Source organism: Odontomachus brunneus, unplaced genomic scaffold, assembly GCF_010583005.1.
Source record: "Odontomachus brunneus isolate Ranch 3 - 2012 unplaced genomic scaffold, Obru_v1 Obru_scaffold_166, whole genome shotgun sequence".
NCBI lineage: Eukaryota > Metazoa > Arthropoda > Insecta > Hymenoptera > Formicidae > Odontomachus > Odontomachus brunneus.
In genome coordinates this window covers 533,688-556,489 of record NW_022639616.1, presented here as the reverse complement: position 1 = coordinate 556,489, position 22,802 = coordinate 533,688, and the positions used below count along the sequence as shown (strand labels likewise).

Genomic DNA, 22,802 nt, shown 5'->3' with positions numbered 1-22,802 from the left:
ATTATTTGTTGGATATGCAAACTTCATTGTATTGCACTTCATGCAAACAGTATTATATGCATAACTTATAATATTAATAACACTAACAAATATAACGGCAAGCGTCGCAGGCAAACGCGGTTTACTAACAAGAGAACACGAACCCGAACTCTTTGACTTTTGTATGTAGAGTAAATCAATACATGAATAACGATGAATAACGATTCTATTTGTGCCCTATCGCTATTTAAAAGTATGATTTACACTCTCGAAGTAAGGACGATTCCATCTTTTCGTGTATTACTCTTAAATTAAAGGAGATAGAAAAAAATATTTCGAATAAAAGTTTAATGGTAAGTTAAGTGCTGTAAATTGACATAAGCATAAATAAAAAAATATCTTTTTTTATTGTAAACAAATTTTTTATAGGTATTTTTTTTTTATTTATGTCAATTTACAGCACTTAACTTACCATTAAAATTTTATTCGAAAAATTTTTTTCTATCTCCTTTAAGAATATACCGTTTAAGAGTATACCTTTAAGAATATACCGTTATTCATGTATTGATTTACTCTACATACTCACAAAAGTGTATCAAAATCAAAGAGTTCGGGTTCGCGGTGTTCCCTTGGAAGAAAAATTTTTCGGCAAATGAGAATAAAAATGCCGATAGAAAAGCGGAGAAAATTGTAAAATTAATAAATATAGTTGAACTTTTATCTGCTGTTATTTCCACCTGCGTTTTGGCTCTCATTTGCCTAAAAGTTTTTCTTAGTAATTAAATATCTAAAAAAGCCCACTTCAATATTTTGTAATGTCAGAAACGGTTTGTTTGAAGACAAGTGAAACTCTCACAATAATCCGTGCGAGCTCGCATCACTGCTGCCAAGCTTAACCAGAGCGAGAGAGCTGCAGTTGGGTGGTGCGTGTGTATGTGTGTGTGTGTGTGAAATATTGCGGCAGAAAATGAGTGAAGAAATAGATACGGTATTTATGTAATAATAATGCATTGCTATTTCTTTCTTCAAATTCTTACAGGAAAAAACATTTCTTTATTAATACAACTAATTTGCTGAACGTCATTTTTAACCTTTTCACTTCTAATCTCTACATTGCTGGCAAATCAAATTTATAATTTGTTTGATTAACTGCACAGTAGCATCTATATCTATTCAGAAGCGTTGCTACAGCAGCAAATTGAAAGCAACAAATCATTTGCCTCCATAAAGCAATTGTTTGCTGTTCTATGTTACCGATCGTTTGTTGCGTGTACTGGTATTTTGTTAAATTAGTAAAACTATTTTTCTCAGTGTGCATCTCTCGAAAAGAGTCGCGCTCGACTTCTGCACCGCATCTTGTACCGTCGTGTTAACTGTATCGAATAAAAGAAAAAAACGGCTGACGGACGGGAGAAAAACTCGATCTCTAAATGCGGAACACAACACAATCGTTTCATGTGAGTCAGAGAATTAATCGTGCAACTTCGAGTTTCCTGGATTAATATGGAAATGAGGGTAGTTTGAATTTATCTGCGGATATCGTGTTGACAAGATATTTCGGTCGGTCGTTTACTCCGAGTAAATAAGCCTAAATGTCAAGCCTCGAGTTGGTCGATAATCGATGTCGACTGTCCTGAAATTTTATTCGTTTTCGTCGCAGATATCCACCCAAAAAAGTATAACCTCGTCTTCCTCTTACATATAGCCTCAATATGATTCTTTTACGATTACACTGAGAAAAAATATTTGGTATTTGTAATTATGATCACACAAAAAACAATTTAAATTATGCTCATGTAAACGATTTTTCTTTATTAATTCTTACTACATTTGTGATAACAATGTTTGTGATTATAACAATGTTTATGATTGTAACGCTAATTATTCCTATTATTTTTTTGTTAGAGTAACCAAAAATATGATTAAAAACAACTGTAGTTTTAGTTAGTAGATCAACCATTTTTCCTCTAATTACAAAAGGAAAGTATTCTCAGTACAATGTTCTTAAAGTAAGAGGAATTTCGTCTTCATCTGCAGTGTGAGTTTTCTCCTTGATAGAAATTTCTCCTAGTAAGTCTACTTCTCTGAATTTAACAGAAAAGAAGTTGAAATAATATCTACTAGAATTCTTATTAATAATTACAAATTAATTCAAATTAATGTGTTTAAATATGCTCGATAAATATGATTAAACGTATCGAATTAATACGTTACAAAATGCGTCATGCGTCGTGATTCATGTGGCAGAAAAACGTGTAAAAAAAGCTTCAGTTAAATCATACACTTATAATTGTGAAAATGACACGTTTAGATTTGCAGTCTACTTCATTAGAAGAGAAATATATCTTTCGATAAAAATTTTCGCGAACATGTGATTACAGGAAATACAGCACCTTGCAATTAGAATTATTTTTTCTTTGGGTGTTAGAATATTTTTCTTTCCATTTAATGAAATCTTGTCTAGTGTGTGATTGTAAACTAATATATAATCAAGAATATTAATATTGCAATATTCTATGAGAAAATGATTGTGTTAATTTGATTACATTCATCTTGAGTAAAGACTAATTTATCTTCGTTCAACACCATATAATTTCATTTGAACATTAATTTTATTTTCAAAACATCAACAATAAAGATATCTTCCAAACAAGAATATTCTTTTTTCTGCGTGAGATTATAGTTTTTGAGTGTTCGTCCCGCGATGAGACTGTCACATGTAAGCAAAAACTAATTTAACGACCGACGATGATCAATTATCGTCATTCGCGAGCGTTCGTCTCGTCGTACGTCTTTCTTCTAACGTTACTAACGAGAACGCAATTGTACTGCAAGTATGTTCATTTGATTGAATCTCTTTTTACGTGTTTCCTGCCATTTTGAATTACGTTTAAACGTATTAAATTGTAATTCACATGTCTCTTAAGCGCGCTAAATGACGTGACTTAAGACCGCAAGAAACGTGTGAAAAGAGCTTCGGCGGAATTACACTTGTGCGTTCGAAAAACAACACATTCGGCTTTGCAGTGTGTGTACAAGGGCACACAATTGTCCGCCTGCACGAGGCGAGAGGAGCAGCCTCTGCGGACGGAAAAATGCGATCGAAGAAACTCGCGTGAATCGCGCGATTCGCGAAAGAAAAAGCCGTGCCGCCGGTCTCTCGAGTCGCGCCGCGCGATATCTTACGTGCGATAGTACGTCACGAAGAAAGGGGCTGCGTACAACCACCCCTTTCAGCCCCGAAATAAGCGCCGCCCTCAGCAGTCAAAGAGGAAATCCCCACTATACTTGGAACATGGTGGAGGTACCGGAGAGAGACCCCCGATGCGTCCCGTGGCGAGCAGCGATTAAGTCGTGGACTACCGTAGACCGTTGTCCGTGTTTCGTTGCCCCGCTAGAAAAGCGGGCCCGCGAGCGAGCCGCGTCCTCAATTTCTCGACGGACAATTAGAGAGACGCGGAGAGCGGCGTCATCGGTCTCTCCTCGATCAATCGCAGCCGGAAGTATCGTCGATGCTCGATGCGCCGTGTCGCGCGCGCGTCGCACCTGTGACAATTAGCCCCGGGACACATCCTGCCGTTCGTACGTTCGTTCGTTCGTGTGCTCGATTCTTGCCCCCGTGAACCTCGAGACGGCGGAGAAATTCATCAGCGGGAGATCGCAGAGTGACGACGTTTACGCCGCGCGAAATGCAAGGACATTGACGAGCGACGTCATCATTCTCCACGTCGTTCGAAGGCGCGAGTCTCTCGGATGTGCGACGACGATGTGACAACGATGCGCTGCCCCGATCCTGCGAGCCAGGCATTCCTCCGAGAGTGATTGACACCTGAATGACGAACTTCTCCGCTATGGAATTCTCATGGGCCCTTCAGCATCAGACCAACGATCCGAGCAGCCGGAGTCATCACGAGGACGTCGGCATTATCAATCAGGCGAACGCCCGCCGATTGCTGGGGGTGACAGGTAATCGAGGGTCGGCGCGATTCGCGACTCCAAGCGGGCGCTTACCTGCCTGCCTCTCGCGAATCTCGTGGATCTCGTGGAGGAAAAAGGCCATTTACTCGTGGGGTGCAAGTTCGTTTTGCAAAGATCAACTTTATTTCACGGAAATCGGCTTGGAATCCCACGAATTCTCATATATTCTTTTCTCAGTGCATTGTTCATCGCAGGATATTTATGTGTGTATCTTGGGAATTGATCGAGTCAAGCAGACGGGAGACGGATCTTCGAATTCAGGTTTATCGAATTTCTCTCGAGTAAAGAGGCAGGCTCGATTAACAGTTAAAATTTGGTCCAGATCGGTCAAAAGGTTTAGGAGTTTATAAAAAACATACAAACAGACAGACAAATGTTCTATTATATATATATATATATATATATATATATATGTGTGTGTGTGTGTATGTGTGTGTGTGTTTATACAGGATGTAGAGTTAAAGATGTTAAAGGTTATCATGTTGATTATTTAGATTGATTTTGAACAAAGCGCAAAGTCAGTGAAATCAACATTCATGAGGAATTTGTGAGATCCATATATCATCATATCGCGATAAGCAAGCGAGAATCTTTACGACAGAATGGAAAAACATGGGCTCTTTTTAATAACAATGAACCAAGCGCTTCCTATTTATCGTAGGCGGATACGTTCTTTATCAAGAAACGTATTAACGATATGGTTGACGATATTATAAGTGCGTCAATGCTATATATATATATACACACATATATCATATTTTTCCTCATATCTTCGGACTTGACTTCCTAGTATTCGTCAGGGATAAATATTCCCTCCACCGAATGTTGGGAGATAATTAGTGCGCATTTAGAAAGGAATGTTCCTCTCGTGATTTAACTGATTTTACAATTAATTGATTTTACACAGGAATTGTCCTCGGCGGCCTGAGATAATCCTGAAAGAAATTCCATGATTAAGCAAGACTCTTTTGATATACGATTTGTTCAATAAATGAGTCGATAAGAACCAAACGCAGATGACAAGTTGCGAAAATCAATTTTAATAAGAATCTTCCCAAATCTACTCAGGAGAAATAATCTCTTCCGAACAAAATTTTGAAAGATTTTCACTAAGAGTTAATTTTTCCACAACTTCCGTGGACAATTGCAAAAATGCAAGATTACTAAACCAATAAGAGTCAGACGCAGGCAAGTTATAAGTTGCGGAAATTAATTTTCCAGAATTTTCCCAAAGGAAAGAAATTCCCATAATGTATTTTTAAACAATTTTGAAAAATCTTCATTAAGTGTTAATCTCCGCAGTTTATCGCATTTGGCTCGTTAATTTTCGACCCTGAAAAATCTCCTTAAAGTTTCATTTTGTCTCCAAGAGAACTAGTGGTTCACGTTATCTCGTGATCGAATATCGTTCCTGTGTCACACACCAAGTGTCGATACACGTCCGCGACCACACGCAGCGGTTTAACACCTGTCCGCAACTTGTTCGGCCGCCCGAACCCCCTCGTGATCGCCTCTTAATGGCCGTGAAAATGGACGGAAAGAAACAAGGAGGAAACACCGCGCCCCGCTAATCGTTTGGGACGCGGGTGGAACCGTCGGATTCGCTCTGGCAGCTGCCGCATTCGACCCTACGATTAACGGGGGTGCAATCGACGACCGAGGTCGATTAACTTGCCCTCTCTGCACCTCGCCTTCCACTATCCCCCCGTTTAAACGTTTCGGACGCGATACGATCGGCGACGATGTACTCGAGTCGTAATAAGGTAAAAGTACACCAATACCTAGACACTGATAACACTGGTACCTAACTCTAAACATTCTTATTGCTTTGCACTGAGAAAAAGATACTTAGAAGATTTATTTTTTAATTATAAAGTTTATTCACAAAGAGAAAAACTTTATTTCTCTGAGATAAATTTTATGTCTCTCACAAATAAATTTTCATACACACACACAAGTATATTTTTTTATTATAGTTTTTAAATACAAATATTTCAACTTTCAACGTAGAATGTATGCGTATATTCAACTGACTTAGATTACTTACCCATGCTTCTTATATCTGGAATATCTAAACGTATATTATTACAAAGTGTCAAAGGGATGAAATCAGGAGAAGGGGATGAGATTTTCAGATTTCAAGGTAGTCTATATTTTCCTAGAGAGCAATTATATAATATTTAGTCCAGATCAGTCAAAAAGTTTAGAAGTTTATAGAGAAAGTTTATACAGACAGACATTTTATTTTATATAATATGTGTGTGTGTGTGTGTGTGTGTGTGTGTGTGTGTGTGTGTGTGTATGTATGTGTGTGTACAAGGTGTAAAATTAAAGACGTTAAAGACTATCACGTTGACAGTTAAAAATCAAAGCTTTCTTATAAATTTTAACATCTAACGACATCTAGAAAAAACTAACTTTATGTATAACTAACTATAACTTTATCTATAACTAACTTTAGATGATGTTACTTCCGATGCCAGGTGGTTAATAGAAAACAAAAATTTCAAGTCCTTGATACCTTTAATTTTACATTTTGTGTATGCATATATATTCTATATTAAAAGTTTAAATATTCGTATTTAAAACAGATCAAAACAACAAGAATGTCCAGACTTAGGTAGCAATGTTATTATTAAGTCTATTCTTTTTAGCTAAACTGCTTGAACTGGTGTAGTAAGTTAGACTGAAACAAAATATATTTGTTTCACTCAAACTTACTGCACCAGTGCAGTGCGCATCAGTTCAGCTAAAAAAACAGACCTAGTGTCAGGACATTGGTACTTTTATCTTATTCGTCGTCGTCATTGTTGTGAGCGTAACGCGCGGATGCAAGTCGGTTTTATTTTTCTACGGACGTGCGAGGATATTACGGCAGCACGGAGCCGGATGTGTGCAGCGAGCTCTCAGCTTCAGCGCGCGTTTTATCGCGCAGAACGAAAGCGAATTAATTTTCATAGACGCGCGCGCCGCCGCCGTTGCATTTCTATTTGCCTCGCCGGAGAAAGTCGTGTCGTGGTTTAGCCCGCGCACATCGAGAGAGCCCGTCGTTGTATACGCGCGCTCCGTCTCCTCTTTCCTTTTTTCCCCTTCCCTCCTGCCCTCCTTCGGCTAATTAGGAGTTGAAATGGCCGCGCGAATGTTTCGACTAATTAACAATTGGACGCGCCAATGGGTCACGTCGCGCCTCGACTGGAACGATCGATATTCCCGTACTTGTACGCGAGGAAAAGGGACGCGCACGGTGAAAGTCCCGTCGTTTCGCCGTCCTTGCGCGAATCCCGCGAATCGATTGTCATTCGCGACTCGTCCGTAATACGTCCCGCGTCGTGAATTCTTACATTGTGTATCGGGGAAACTCTCGCCCCGTCGCAGACAGAGTCGCGGCGTACGATATTGATTATTCTAATCTCCAGGTATATTGATACCAACTCGATAATTTGTAACCGTGCGCATGGGCGCATATCTGGTGTAATGATATTCAGATTTAAGCCGCCTCCTCCGTGTGCTCACGGCACGGAGGGGGATGAGAGGGGGTGGGAGGCGGTGTTTGGTCGATACCCTGGTGAAGAAGGGTTGGCTGGCAACGACTCATCCGCCAACGTCCCATGGCTCGCCCCTCCGATTTCTTTACGCGGACTCCAAGCGCCATGCATATCCTACGTCCTCAACGTCACTCGCCTCTGATTCATTGGAAAATCTCCATTTTTATTGTCACGTACGAGGCACGTTCTTATCGCGACGAACGCCACGTGACGAAATCGCCGTTGCGAATGTAGTGAGCTGGTCGGAATTTTCGCTGCCGCGAACTGAAACTCCTAAAAATCAAGCGATCTTGTATTCTATAATCTTGATGCGAGACGACATAATATTTTTTTTTAAGCAACACATGGACAAATACGATGACGTTATGATCTCGTTATTCACTTAAAAAGTGTTTTCATTCTTTTGACTCTCAGCGCTCGAACGTCCATGAATGTCTGAGCGGAAATCACGTATCATACACGACGATTTAGCTTGTCTTGAACGCTCGAGCGTGTACAAAGCGCGCGATCGCGTTTCTACATTTTCAAGCTGCATCAGGACCATCGACTGATTGTGATTGATTAAGGACGATCGTCTCCCTCGTTCGAGAGCCTCACCAGACGCCTCTTCGGCTCGATTTTCATCGCGCCGTGAAAATCACGATTTCCCGAAAAGCGCGATAAAAGTCGCGATATCCACGAAATTTCGGCATGGGCACTTTGTTCTTTCGCGCGCGACCGTTTTTCTTCGCTCGTTGGCACTCTGTTCATTCGACTGCGTCGTTCTCGAGTTGCGATCATCCGTGAAATTCGCTCGTGTTCATTCAATAAATCGACTTTCTCCCTCGTCGCCGTCGTCACGAGCATCGGAACAGCGACTCGCTTGACGTTACCGCTCGAAATTAAGGATGTGTAATTTATGCAATTGTGCGTTGCAATACGATCTTTTTGAGAATCGCACACGAAAAAAAGAATAATTGTGTTAAAAAAAAAATAAAATAAAATATGGCATAGCTTTTATTTTTGGCTTCAGTAACCAATTTTTATTTACATAGATTTATGCGACATTATATACCAGCACTGCTAGTCTGAAAAAATAATGCGTGATTCGTAAAAAAGAAATTCACGAATTTTCTCGGATTAATAACTCAACATTTTACGTGGTTGTTCGCAAAATAGTAAAGGAATTTTTTGCTCAGTTTAACCTAATCTATCTGTACACCACGGTTCTTTCGTGAGTTACCGGACACCCTGTATAAAGAGGAGGAATAATGCAACTTAACATTTTATGTTATAGTGGCATAATCTCCCATTATGTCTCTAAATGTATAAGCTTGTATATAGTAGTTTGTATACATATAGTATGAAGTATCATACATTGTCGCGCAATATCTACACAGTTACTTAACTAAAGTAACGACTGATTCTGAATTGCAGGCGCGATTTTGCGACCCAATTGCGTATCGCATTGCGTTTCGAGAAAAAAAAACCGCAATGCTTACAATAGATCGCGCGCATCCCCACTCGCTCTCGACGTTGACGACGTTATCGCTTGAAATCTTCCCACATAGATGTTCCTCTTGCGCCTTATGACGCAACGCCGAGCGCCGCGACGAACGCCCGTCGTGCGAAACGCGCGCGGCGACGATTCGCCGCGATATTTTTAATTACGCATTATTTTATTAGAACGGGAAAACCGCTCGTCGGAAATAATAACGTCCATCCCCCTCCCTTCCTTCGTTCGAGGACGAGGATCAATTTCTGTCACGTTAACATGGGGCACCTGCTCTTTCTTTTTCAGGTCGCGGCGATTTTGTCGGAGGGATTGACAACGAAGCCCTAGATTTCTCGCAGCTGGAGGATTTTATCAACAGCGACAGCGAACAACCTGCGACGTGAGTTTGCAAAAAATATTAATTAGAAGTACAAAATGAAAAAAATAAACATACAATATCGATAAGTTAGCGCAAGATAATTTCAGGTTAATTTCAGATCGATTAAAGCGAAATATTATCGATGCTTAATGATCTTTTGCGGTTTACTATTTTGACATGTCTATCTATCATAAAGACTGTAATTGCCAGATGCTAGGTTTGAATTTTCGTTGAAATTTAATAAGTTCATTTCCTGCTCTCTATTGCAATTCTATTTTTTTCTTTTTTTCATGTATGTTCTATTTTTTTATTTTTTCTCTTATTATTTTTTGTCTTTTATGTATGTTAAAGTCATGATTTTCTATCAATGAAATAATGGACGAATGAATTTTAGACAACACACATGCACGGCCAGAAATTGAATTTTAGACAACACACATGCACGGCCAGAATTGGAGAAACTTTTCCGTGGACGCGTTTGCGAAGGAAAATCACAATGCGTGCATATTTCAGAAAACGTTCAACTTGCGGCCGATCGGACGGGAAACTCGATCTCGTCGCGGAGCGATTCGGTTTGGCGACAGTTCGGTCATTTCAGCCGCGTTCGGAAGCCATCGTTAACGCCTACAAAGCGCGTGTTTGTTGCACGTGCGTAATTGCGTATCGTCGTGCGCGATGATCTCGAGCCTCGAAAACAAACACGTGCCTATGTACGAGCAAAATAATTTTCTTTAAACACATATATATATATACATACACATACATGTATTTCTCCCTCTTCCTCTCTCTTTATCGCACTGTTTATCATAAGTCATCAATTTTTCGTCTCTTCGCAACATATACAGGGTGTTCCAGATTTGTCTTCGCTCGTCTCGGGAACGTAGAACGGATTGAGGTGAACATAAAAGTCCTATATGCAATATTCGCAATAAATCTCGAGATATCAATTAAAGAAGATTGCTGATAGATGAGCTGTAGTGACAACGTGTGCTATCGTACTTGTGCATTGGGTAAAACTGAACAAAAAAACCCTTTATCATTTTACAAGTAACCAAGTAGATCTTTAGTTGTTAATGAAACAAAATTGTTACATGATCGTGCGCGATAATGCACGAATCTTCTTTAATTAATATCTCGAGATTTACTGCAAATATCGCCAAAACGCTATGGGACTTTTATATTTACTTCAATCCGTTTTATATTCTCACGAACATATATATATATATATATATATATTCGGAGATGTTTCCGCGAGTACGAAGGTCAATTATGACGACTGAGTATTCCACGGAATTCCGCAATCGCGAAAACTCTCGCTCCTCTCTCGCCGCGCGAGGAAACACGCATACGTGCTTCGTGACGCTCGGCGCGTACGTGCATGTACGCACCCCCTTTCGAATTATGCTAATTAACGAATTCACGGATAATACGCTTGCCATCCAGCAGTAGCACGAGCACGCGTTTCCTGCGAATGACACGATGTACATCAGGCTAAATTCCTAAATTGCTCCATCTCGACACCACGTATACATGTATATCCAGGCTACACCGTCACCACGTAGAAATGCTGCACGGCGATTATCATCGGAATGGTCATTGTGTTTTGACGATGTTACTCGTTTTACTCGATCGGCCGGCAACACGCGCGTCATAAGCGCGACGCGATGTCGTTCTACTTCCGACGGGAATGGTACGAAAGAGTCAAACGAGTTGCCAACACGGCACCTAGTGCTATCTGATAGAGCATGAAAAGTTATGCAAAATTGCAAAATATTATCGACAGAATGCCAGAGGATGCGGAAATATAAGCCCTAGAATACATAAGAATACATAGGAAAATATGAAGCCATAAGAATACATAAGGAAGAATATATAACTTTCTTGGCAATTCTGCCTACAACAAATGGCTTTCATGGAGTGCAGGTTGAAATTTTGTGTAAGTTTTGTATGGAGTGTTAGTTAAAACTTCTTGAAAAAGAAAAGAGAATTTTATTTTTTTTCTAGTTAACTTAGTTTGTAAAATATTATTAAAAGAATTTAAAAGCAATTTTTGCAGATATTGAAAATAATTCTAAAAGCGATAAATTCAAATTTGTAACACGATGACGAAAAGTTTTGAAATTGAATACACCTGAAGATGGATTGGTACTGTTTTGCAAATTTATTTCTCTTAATACCAGGGTGGATTTTTCCCATCTCTTAGTAGACTACCTGATAGCTAAATCATATGTCTGTCTTTATTTAATTTGAGAGAAAAACAAAGACAGCCACATGATTCAACTGTTAGTTAGCTAACCGTAAGTTTGGACAAATCGGCCTCCAATGTCTGAGCGCTAATAACACTGATATCTAACTTTAGGCATTCTTATTGTTTTAATCTTTTAATACGAATATTTAAAGTTTCAACATAAAATATATGTGTACACGGAAAAAAGAGATGTGGTGCATCTAACAAAAAATATTTAGTTGTAAGCAAATAGCTGCATCATTCTACATATCTTTGTATGATAGTTATGTGTATGGTTAATTTGACTTATTTTGGTGAGTCAATTACATCAATAAAGTTGCGCGTGATCTGGTTGTGGCAACCAGAAATTAATAAGGAGATTATTTTGCATAGACAAGCTAAATATAGATATAGTTGCATTAATCAATGCTATATTGCAAAGTAGCGATGTTAGAAAACAAAATCAATTCATTATGCGCACAGCTAGAGATGTATATATGAGAAAACTGGTTCTGATTGTATAAATATACACTTGTAATTGCCACGTGATGAACCGCGTTTATTAACCATGTATTATCACTGCTGCAACATAAGTAACTCAACCATTGCTCTTTGATTACAGCAACCACATAAATAGTTGTTCCGTATTTTACTATTGAATCTGTGTGGTTGGCACAACCATCATCTACTATCTCGCAAACAATCACGTAAAATTTCAAGTTATTAATTGAAGAAGATTAGTGGACAATCACGCGTAATACGATAGATGAACAGCGACGTCTGCCGCCATGTGCTTGTATATTAAATCAAACTGAAGAAAAATCTCTGTGTACCATCTTGCAAATAACCACGTAGACTTTTTTTTATTAAATGCTGTCTTGTTTTTATACATTAGGTTAAAATGAGCAAAAAAGTCCTCTATCAGCTGACAAATAACCGCGTAAATTCTCGGTTATTAATTAAAGAAGATGATTGTGCGCGATAATACGCCAATCTTCCTCAATGAATAACTGAAAATCTGCGTAGTTATTTGCAAAGTGCTAAAAGACTTTTTTGTTCAGTTTGATCTAACGTACAAACATATGATAGCAGACATCGCCATCACAGCTCATCAACCGTAATGGGTGTGATCATTCGTCAATCTTCTTTAATGAATAACTCGAAATTTACGTGATTATTTGCGAAATAGTAAAAGAATTTTGCATTTAGTTTATGATTTCTATCTGCTCACAACGGCTAACGGCATTGTTAATCGTTAGAAGACGGCTTCTGTATATTCTATATTGAAAGTTTAAATATTCGTATTGAAAAACCAAAACAATAAGAATGTCCACGATTAGATAGCAATGTTATTGGTATCCAGATACGGTGTGGTACTTTGATCTTAGCGATCGGTGATTTCGCGCGTCACGATTCGTCTTCGAGTTGGAGCGCGCTCCAAACCAAAAAAGTACGCTTGAAAAAGGAAGGATGAGTCTTTTCTTTAATTACATCTACGTTCTACGTCCGCGAGCGCGTCTACATACCGGGCTCCTATTGCGTGCCATTAAATAGCGGATGTCAGTGTGAAACACACTGGCCTTGATGGTCACCGCACGCACTCACACACAAGCAGACAGGCGTGTAGACGGAGAGGAGACTATATACAACCGCGGGTTTTCAACCTTCCATTTAGCGTCGGGCACAAAAACATCTTATTCCAGACCTGACCGCGTTTACTGACGTAATCGCATACACCAGGAAACACATGTAGCGTACGTTTTGTACGCGCACACTCATATGCACGTACACCCGCGCATACACACACACACACACACACGCTCGCACCACAGCCAGATATCGCGCAGATAGTAAGCGTAGAGGTGTAATGATATAATGACAGAGGCAGACGGAACGGAATTGATGGAATCACTGCGTGCAGTGCTAACCCTGGTAATCCGACTTCCAGCGCTCGCGTCCCGTCGAGAGGCCGCCGCGGCGGAATTCGAGGTTTAACTCGATAAAAAAGTTCAAGAAAGAGAGAGAGTTCGCTCGATCGAGCCGCTTTTCGAACGCGAGACAATTTATTTCATCATCAGTAATGACTTCCAATTTTAATAGTTTGGTGAGTTTACTAGCTTCCTTGTGTCTAAACCATTTTGCAACTTACTGTACGTGTCCGGGAATCGATACTTTGAGCTTACGTGCGGATAAATTCATTAACATCATCTCGGATTCTGAAAATTCTCTCTCTCTCTCTCTCTCATCTATCTCTCTGTCTTGCCCTCTTCAACATTATTACTCGCGCTCGCCTTTCGTTCTTTTGTTATTTCTCACGTTACTTGCGACTACCGAGGTGCATGTTATCTTGATACGTGCATGTGCATACGTCGTGATTGTCGCGCAATAGATATGTTATTCCCGAGTTTGAAGGAACGTCGGTTACATAGATAAGCGGAGAAAATTCAAAGAGCGGAGAGGCAAAACAAATGCGAAACGCGGCGCCAGCGAAGGATCGTCTCTTATACAAGGTGTCCCCCCAGTAGTGTGATTCTGTAATTCGTTATTGCAGTTAACGACAATTTTGTTATCATTGCGCAGCTTTTTCTGTAGAAAGGCTGCGCAACGATAACGAGACTGTCGTTAACTGCAATAACGAGTTACAGAATCGCACTACAGACTCTCCTCCACAATTTTTGTCAAAACGTAGAACAGATTGAACATAAAAGTTTTGCGATATTTGCAATAAATCTCGAAAGTGCATTATCGTGAACAATCTTATAACAATTTTCTTTCATTAAACTAAAAATCTACGTCATTATTTGCAAAATAATAAAGGGCTTTTTTGTTCAATTTAACCTAATATATAAGCATATAACAGCACATAATAGCACACTTCGTCACTATAATTCATCTATCATATCGCGCGTGATTATTCACCAATTTTTTAAAATTAATATTTCAATTATTATTGCGTATATCCGTATAGCACTTTTGTATGCACTTCAATCCGTTCTACGTTTCCACAAAATTGCGGAAGAAAGTCTGAGACATCCTGTATATCGGAGAGAGAAGGTACTCTCCGTTTGCCCAGTTTTGAAATTTTAGTTACGCGCGCGTTTGGCTGGAAAACAGAAGAAGAAGAGACAGAAACGCGCGAGGTATCGCGCTACGAGTGATCCGCGATGCGGCGGCTAATATATGCCGTGACGAAGGTTAATAAAGAAAACAATACTCGGGGGAGTAATTTATATTTAAAGAATCCGGAATTTCCATTCGGCTGACGGCATAATTGCCCGACTTACGTAACGAGAAAAGGAACAAGCGCTTCGCGTTATTTAACATGGTTCAGCGGAGATTGCGAATCGTTATCGGGCCGAGCGTTTCCGATCTGAGAGTTCGTAGAAAACTCCTCGCGTCGCCTTCGGATTGTCTTCCTTGATTGAATGGAAACTGCATAATAGCGCCTGCAGCCATGCCGTGCAGTTAACTCTCTGGCAGTTTCTCGTGAGAGCCAGCTGGAGAAAACTCTGCGCGAAACATCATCGTTTTCCGTGTAACGCCGAACGCGCCCGTGATTCAGACGATAACGATATCTCATGTTTTGCAAATCCAACGAGCGCGACCGCGACCATGCACCGTTCTCGAAAGATCAATAAAAAGGCACTGACATAATACGTGTATTTGCCCCGGGAGTTTCTATCGAATGTGTATCTATATTTCATCTCGACAATTTATCAAACACGACGCATAACCGAACGGGATTTCCAGTCCGATTCTAGACGTAAGAGAGAATCGACGACGGTCTGGATAAATAGTAGACACTCCGTAGAAATAATAAGTAAATAAATGAGGCAATTATTGTAGATCACGATCGCGAATTCATGCGTTTCAGATACTTCGCGGACACCCTCGCTCACAATGAGAACGAGGGTGGAACGGCGGTTCACAATGGCCGGGTGGCCGAGCCACCGACGCCGCAAGCAGCACCGATCACTCAGCAGCCACCACCTGCGCGATTACCGTCGCCGCAGATGACACAGGCTCATCCAGTCTCGATAACGTGCGCTTCCGGCACCACGACGATACCTAACAACGGCAGCTACAAGGACCCGCAGTCATACGTTCATCCGTAAGTCGTCCAAGTGCGAAATGTGCGAAGCGAGCACGGCCACGGGTCGTCGTCTCGAGACAGAAATCTAGAGCGTCGTGTTTCTTCCAGACACGCGCTACCAGAAAGTCCACCGGACAGTGGAAGTGAGCCGCCGTACTCACCGCCGGGGCACAATGACACTCAACATGTGCACTCGCCACGTGAGTTTGAATTCGTTTTTGTATGTCAAATCTTTCACGGGATTATCGTGAAATTGTGACTTGTAATCTCATCCTGTTGTCTGAGCAGATCAGAAGGCGGCTCTGCAAGAGATACTGCTGCATCATCAGAACAACCAGTACGCTCCTAATTTATTGCCACCCTCGCCAAGAGCGTTGCCTTCGACGACAACGGATCCTCTGCTACTGACGCCGGTCTTGACGCCCCACCTCACGCCGGGAACGCCGAATCTACCGGCTCAGCAGCAGATAGGACCGCCTTTGGTGCCGCTGTCACACGAGCACAGTCCGGCCGGCATCAGCACGTTGTACTCTTCTCTACAGTCGGCTCCTAAAAAACGAAAGCTCAGTCAGGATGGTCTTATTCATGTTAAGCAGGTGTTTTCGCGTTTCGTTCGTGATCACGATAAATCGTGATCGATTGGTCTCGGTTCTCATTTGTGATTTTGTTGTTTTCTCAAGGAACCTGAGCTGGGCACCGTGGAGCACAGTTGCAGTAGCAGCAGCGCGGTGCTGGACAATGACGAAGTTGCCGATAGCAATTATATCGACGCTAGTTACCAATGCATACGATTCCACCCTTTCCAACAAACGTCTTGGCATTCTCTCTGTGACCATAATCTCAAGGAGCTACCGGTGCCGCATTATCGAGTGGACGCCGACAAAGGGTTTAATTTCAGTAATTCGGACGACGCGTTCGTTTGCCAGAAGAAGAATCATTTCCAAGTGAGAACGCGGTTCTTTCTTGAAATTCTATATTGATATCTTCATTTCGCGAATAGCACTCTTCAATCGTTGCAACCTTTCAGATAACGTGTCACGCGCAGCTTCAAGGGGAGGCTGTATTTGTCAGAACTGGTGAAGGCCTAAAGAAGATAAGCGGCTTTCAGTTGCATTTTTACGGAGTCAAGGTGGAATCTCCGTCGCAAACAATCAGAGTCGAACAAAGCCAGAGCGACAGAAGCAAGAAACCATTTCACCCAGTGACGTGAGTTTCATATCAAGCATACATACAAATCATTGATGTAATTAGATACTCTAGGATCAAGCTCTAGGACAGATACCATTATAGGGTTGAATTAGGCGGCGAACGTGTTACGAAAGTCACGGTTGGCCGTCTGCACTTCAGCGAAACCACGAGCAACAACATGCGCAAGAAGGGAAAACCTAACCCGGATCAGAGATATTTTCATTTGGTTGTCGGATTGCACGCGCATACTGCAGACCAGGCCAGTTATCAAGTTGTGGCTCATGCATCGGAACGTATAATTGTCAGGGTATGTGAATCAATGATGAAATAAGCCGGGACCTGGGACTAGCTCTTATACGTTTACGTTGGCATTCCACACAGGCAAGTAATCCAGGGCAATTCGAATCGGAAGGCAGTGGCGTAGGTGCTGAAGGTGGATGGCAGAGAGGAGCAGCACCAGATAGCGTTTACCATGCGGGCAGAGTCGGAGTCAACACGGACAGGCCGGACGAAGCTCTTGTCGTACATGGCAATATGAAAGTACGAAACTGTCGATTACATTGAATCGAGAATTCACTTCCTAACATACAAGTTAAAACGTCGTTATATTCGTCTTAGGTAACCGGTCACATCGTTCAACCTAGCGATGCGAGGGCGAAGCAGAACGTCCAAGAAGTGGATACGCGCGAGCAGTTACGAAACGTGCAACAACTACGTGTTGTACGTTATCGATACGCGCCGGAATTCGCGCAGCACTCGGGCTTGGATGTCAAACAGGAAGATACCGGCGTAATCGCGCAAGAGGTGCAGCAAATTTTGCCGGAAGCTGTCCTGCCAGCCGGCGATATAGTTCTGCCAAATGGTCAGAGAATTGAAAATTTCCTCGTAGTAAATAAAGAGAGAATATTTATGGAGAATGTTGGCGCGGTCAAAGAATTGTGTAAGGTAAGATTTATCTTGTGTAAGGTATAGATCTTATCTTCGCGATATTAATACGTGTGATATTAAATGCGCGCTACTTTTGTCTCTGAATAACGATGACGATGTTGCAGGTGACGGATAGTCTAGAAACGAGAATAGATCAATTAGAGAGAATAAATAAACGACTAGCGAAATTGAAAAGAGGTGATAGTTTAAAGAGTTCCATCAGCACAGTATCTAGTATATCAGGCAATAAATATACATCTTCTATCAATAGTAAATCGTCCTTACATGGAAAAACGAAAAGGCTCGAAAGGGAGGAAGATCTCCTCTGCAGTAATAAATTTATTCAAATTATTATTGTTATACTTATCCTCATCATGGCATTTTGGTAACTATCTTCTTAACTTGAGCTTTAAGTACTTTGATCAAGCCTTGTCTCTTCGAGAAACATCCTATTAATTCATGTTACGACTTTCAGTTTGGTTGCAATGGCAACTTTATACTTCTTAGAATATCAAAAGCGCAATAGCAATAGCATTGAATTGCCCTTGATGACGAATAATAGAGTATCGGCCAACGGTTCGCCTCATCTACCGACTATGTCTACCACTCCTAATTACGATCCACGATACAATTCGTTATTACATAGTACGCTGGCCTCTTTGTATACCAAGCACGGCTCTTATACAAGAGGATTAGACGGAGGATTATCTGTCAAAAGTAATTCTCTTACCACACCACCGTCGCATACAAAACAGCAGCTATATTCTCAAGAAATAACATGGTATCCAATAAGCCATTCGGGTCCGCAATCTAAACTTGACAAAAATAAGTTAGTAAAATATATTTTTCTCGGGATAATGTTATCATGAAAAGAAAATATTTGCAATGATTCAAGATTAATTATATTGATAATACTATATTGATAATATTTTAGTGATTTCCCTGGGAATTGGCTTGGTAGAAACGGTGCGGGTGCTGTTCCTAGTAACGTGGATGAAAACGAGCAAGCCTCGGACGTAGATTCTTTATCTACTAATAAGGGTCCGATACCTTTAGGAAGACCTCAAGAATGTCCAGCACACTTCACCGAGCTCGAAAGTCCATGTGAGGTACTTGGAAATTTTACGACTTCACAAAGAGTTACCAAAATGATGTGCAGATAAAACTTTATCCTAATTAATTTAAAAATTTGTCTTTTAGGTATATTGTTGCACAGCTGATATTCAGCAGTTGGAGAATCCTCAGCCTGATCATCCACCAGAGAAGAAGTCCATTTGTAAGTTTTATATGTGCTTTCTTATGAAGATAAATAGAGTAAATAAGAAGAAAAGTATTTTTCTCTTTACTTACTATAATTCTTTTGAGATATAACATCTTCTCTAAGGGATAATCTAAAGTACTTTTTTACCAACTGCTGACACACAAGTCCTTTGTAATTTATATAATATAGGAATATATCGTTGTATGACAGACTTTTTATTCTATTTCAGCAGATCACTTGGAGCAACCACTCAATATACACGAAGAGAAACGAAAGATAAATAAAGGTTTTCAAAATGGTATTAGTCCATCTGACCCCAGTACTCAGACTCTCGTAAAGGAGGTATGGAGTTCCATTTAAATCACTGTACAATAATAACAACTTTATAACAAAGATACATGTAGAAATGCATGCATATTTTACAGGCCAATTATAAGTATTTGCATAAACGAGCGAGGCGAGAAACTAGCGGCGGCGATTGGGGAGAGATGGCTAGCAACGCTGCAGGATCATTGCCGCTAGAACCCAAGCCGCAATTATTTGTGGTTGCGAAAAATTTCAATACCTCTTTGGATCAAAGATATTGTTCTCCGACGTCGTTGGACACACCTAATAACATCAGCTGCATTGTACCTTTGTCGAAATATATGCGGGATAAACTTTTAACATTACACTTTGTGTGAGTTGTGTTTGCTCTTTTATTTATGAAATACATTTTGGACAGTGTACAACTACGATTTTTCTTCACAGTGGCATGCCGTACTGGCAAACTGTACAGCAATGTCCTTTCTCACCAAATTCCGGCATTTACGAAACGATAGTGTGCAATTGGAGTTACACTATGCAGCAACAAAATCAATACATTGAAAATAACAATCAACCAAGTGATCAATCTTTTCCTCTTGATGTTGCTCATTACCTCAGGAAAACTTTGAAGTTTCGAATACCTACGATACAACCTCAAGAGGTAATTATATATTGATGTTTATTTGCATGTATTTATTATGTTTCTAATTAACGATCCTTCTTTTGAACTAAAATCTTTTTTGTTTTCAAACAAGCTATATTAATCAACGAATATTATTTCGTTACAGAATATTTGCAAGAGCAAACATGGTGTTGATTATTTGGAATTTACATTACACTTTTATCGAGACTGCGAGGAGCAATAAGTTTTCTCTCGTTGTACAGTGCACTTTGTAGGAAACTTGATAAGTTTCTAAAAGTCTAACAAAAGCTAGATTTTTTATTCTATTTAAGAGAGAAAAGCCTTTGTGCCTTCGTAATCTGCCCTCTGCTTTCATAGTTTACAGTATACTTGTATTTTATACGTCATCGTACTGCATTACGTAGTAATATTATTTACCGATATAAACGTAATACTCCAGATAATGTAACATTCATGTCATCTTACGCTGGAAATTTCTTTAGTTACTATATGAAAATGCATATACAATACGATTATCTCGTTCACCAGAGAGTATAAATAGTGATAGTGACAAACGAACAAATCAGCAGTGGCTGATGGGTGCACTATAAAAAAAACTACTTACACAAGTATGCCTTGAGAAACGCACACGGTCATTTTCTTGTTACATCGAACGAAATTCGTTTCGAATAAAAAATCAGTTTCGCATCCATCAACATACTGCGTCTTTTAATTATGTTAGTTGAGTCCTGTGAAATCCATTATACTAGAGATATAACTAGTTTCGTAAAAATTGTATTTCTGCACAGGTATCTAATTCTCTCTACGTAGCCGACATGTTAATTTTTGATACTGATTTATGGATAATTTGTTGTATAGAATGTAATACCTAAAGCTGCTGATTGATAATGACATTTTGAACATTTACAGAGCTGAATAAGCTCATTATCAAAAGATACATCGCACAAAGCATAGTAGCGTTTAAGGTGTAAAAAAATGTGTCTGCTATACAATGAACTTCACTTTATAATTGTGTACAAACAACGTAATATTGAATATTTAATGTCGTTATATGTTATGCAATATCGTTATCTAAATATGACAATTATCGTTGGTTTTTAATAAGTTATTTTTACTTTGGATATCTCTTTTTCACAGTAATACAGATTATCGAGACAACTAATTATTTTAATATTTTTTATTTGCAATACTACCTGTTTATATTGTGTGAACCGTATTATAGAATTGCGAGTTCCTAAAAATATTGTATAATAAATGTTTACATATATAATGAAATTATCGTATGTGCACACATACTTTGCCACACTTGCGCTACAAACGGTAGAAATATATGCGCATAAACAGCTTAATATAGAGCAGCTATTAGGAAACGAATATTTCTGATTGTGTAAACGTGCTAATTTCAATTTCGTATAACAATAATGGCTATAGACACGCACCTATATTATATTAACACACGAATTGTGTAATGAAGATGAGGAACAATCTCCAAACTATTTGAACGAACGATAAGACCCTTGCCGTCCACGCGCATATTCTGTATGGCAGAAAACGTTTTTACAGAAACATCATAATTTATCAATTGATTATCTGTGTGCCAGATAGTCTGTGTCTATACTCGAAGCTCAGTGCACAAACTTGTGATGTATTGTAGAGAAATTGAAATTTGGATAATTATTTATATATATATATATATATATATATATATATATATATATATATATATATATATATATATATAGAGAGAGAGAGATATATATACATAGTGTCTCACACTCTCCTCCGGGCATTTTGTGGAGACGTAGAATGGGTTGATGTGAACATAAAAGTTCTATACCGTTTTGCGAAATTCGCAATAATAGTCGAGATATTAATTTTAAAAATTAAGGAAAAATGCACGCTGAATGGTAGAGGACTGACCGCTCGAGTCATAGCGCGCCCAGTAATATAGCGCGCGGTGATTGGAAGACAATACACCACTGCCAATACTTATATCGCTGCGTTCCAACGTCTTGCCGCACCGCGCCGAGATAAGAATAGGCAAGGTGCATTGTCTTCCAATCACCGCGCACTTTATTACTGGGCCGCGCTGTATTTCGAGCGCTCCCGTCCTCTACCATTCAGCGTGCGTTTTTCCTTAATTTTTTTAAATTAATATCTCGACTATTATTGCGAATATCGCAAAACGGTATAGGACTTTCATGTTCACATCAACCCATTCTACGTCCCCACAAAATGCCCAGAGGAGAGTGTGAGACATCCTGTATATATATATATGTATGTATGTGTGTATATATATATATATATATATATATATATATATATATATATATATATATCTTATGCATATATATAGGAATTGTATAAATTATACTTTATTGTACAGAATAATATACACTTAATTATATAATTATGATATAGCAGATTAATGTAGAGCGTTGCTAAATGATATATTGGCAAATTTTACTTATGGATTCGATTTATGTTGCGACAGTACTCACGTAAAAATCTCCTTTAACATTAAACACTTTAGACAATTATCAAACGCGTCTGACAGGGTATAAATATCATAATAATTACGGTACATGCAAATGAAAGAGAGCAAATCGGAAAGACATAGAAAGATATAGAAAAGTTGTTATTGTGGGATATGAGAAACCCAATCGAGTTTCCTGTCCGTACGTGCATTTGTATATTTCGATTTTTTCTTAATGTCTATAATTGACCCTTTATTGTTATTTAATATTATTTCTATGCTTTAATTTTAGCGTATAAGCTGTTATTTTATTGTATTATGATTTT

At 39.5% G+C, this 22,802-nt stretch overlaps 1 protein-coding gene across 7 annotated transcripts in view; it reads left to right on the top strand.

Moving 5' to 3' along the window:
• Positions 1–21,753, top strand: part of LOC116851115 (myelin regulatory factor-like protein) — a 40,771-nt gene extending 19,018 nt beyond the window's left edge. For 2 of the 7 annotated variants that reach the window (XM_032830190.1, XM_032830189.1), the window contains 17 exons: positions 9,283–9,376; positions 15,457–15,693; positions 15,784–15,875; positions 15,964–16,271; positions 16,356–16,619; positions 16,703–16,881; positions 16,954–17,170; positions 17,245–17,403; positions 17,482–17,808; positions 17,916–18,175; positions 18,266–18,619; positions 18,725–18,899; positions 18,991–19,066; positions 19,281–19,393; positions 19,477–19,730; positions 19,802–20,018; positions 20,146–21,753. In XM_032830190.1, the coding sequence (XP_032686081.1) occupies positions 9,283–9,376; positions 15,457–15,693; positions 15,784–15,875; positions 15,964–16,271; positions 16,356–16,619; positions 16,703–16,881; positions 16,954–17,170; positions 17,245–17,403; positions 17,482–17,808; positions 17,916–18,175; positions 18,266–18,619; positions 18,725–18,899; positions 18,991–19,066; positions 19,281–19,393; positions 19,477–19,730; positions 19,802–20,018; positions 20,146–20,223 (3,404 nt within the window). In that variant the 3' untranslated portion in view covers positions 20,224–21,753. Of the gene's footprint in view, positions 1–3,086; positions 3,946–9,282; positions 9,377–12,036; positions 13,687–15,456; positions 15,694–15,783; positions 15,876–15,963; positions 16,272–16,355; positions 16,620–16,702; positions 16,882–16,953; positions 17,171–17,244; positions 17,404–17,481; positions 17,809–17,915; positions 18,176–18,265; positions 18,620–18,724; positions 18,900–18,990; positions 19,067–19,280; positions 19,394–19,476; positions 19,731–19,801; positions 20,019–20,145 lie in introns of those variants that run through there. The other 5 variants (XM_032830186.1, XM_032830187.1, XM_032830185.1 and 2 more) reach the window with 5 other exon arrangements.
• Positions 21,754–22,802: the final 1,049 nt, after the last annotated feature.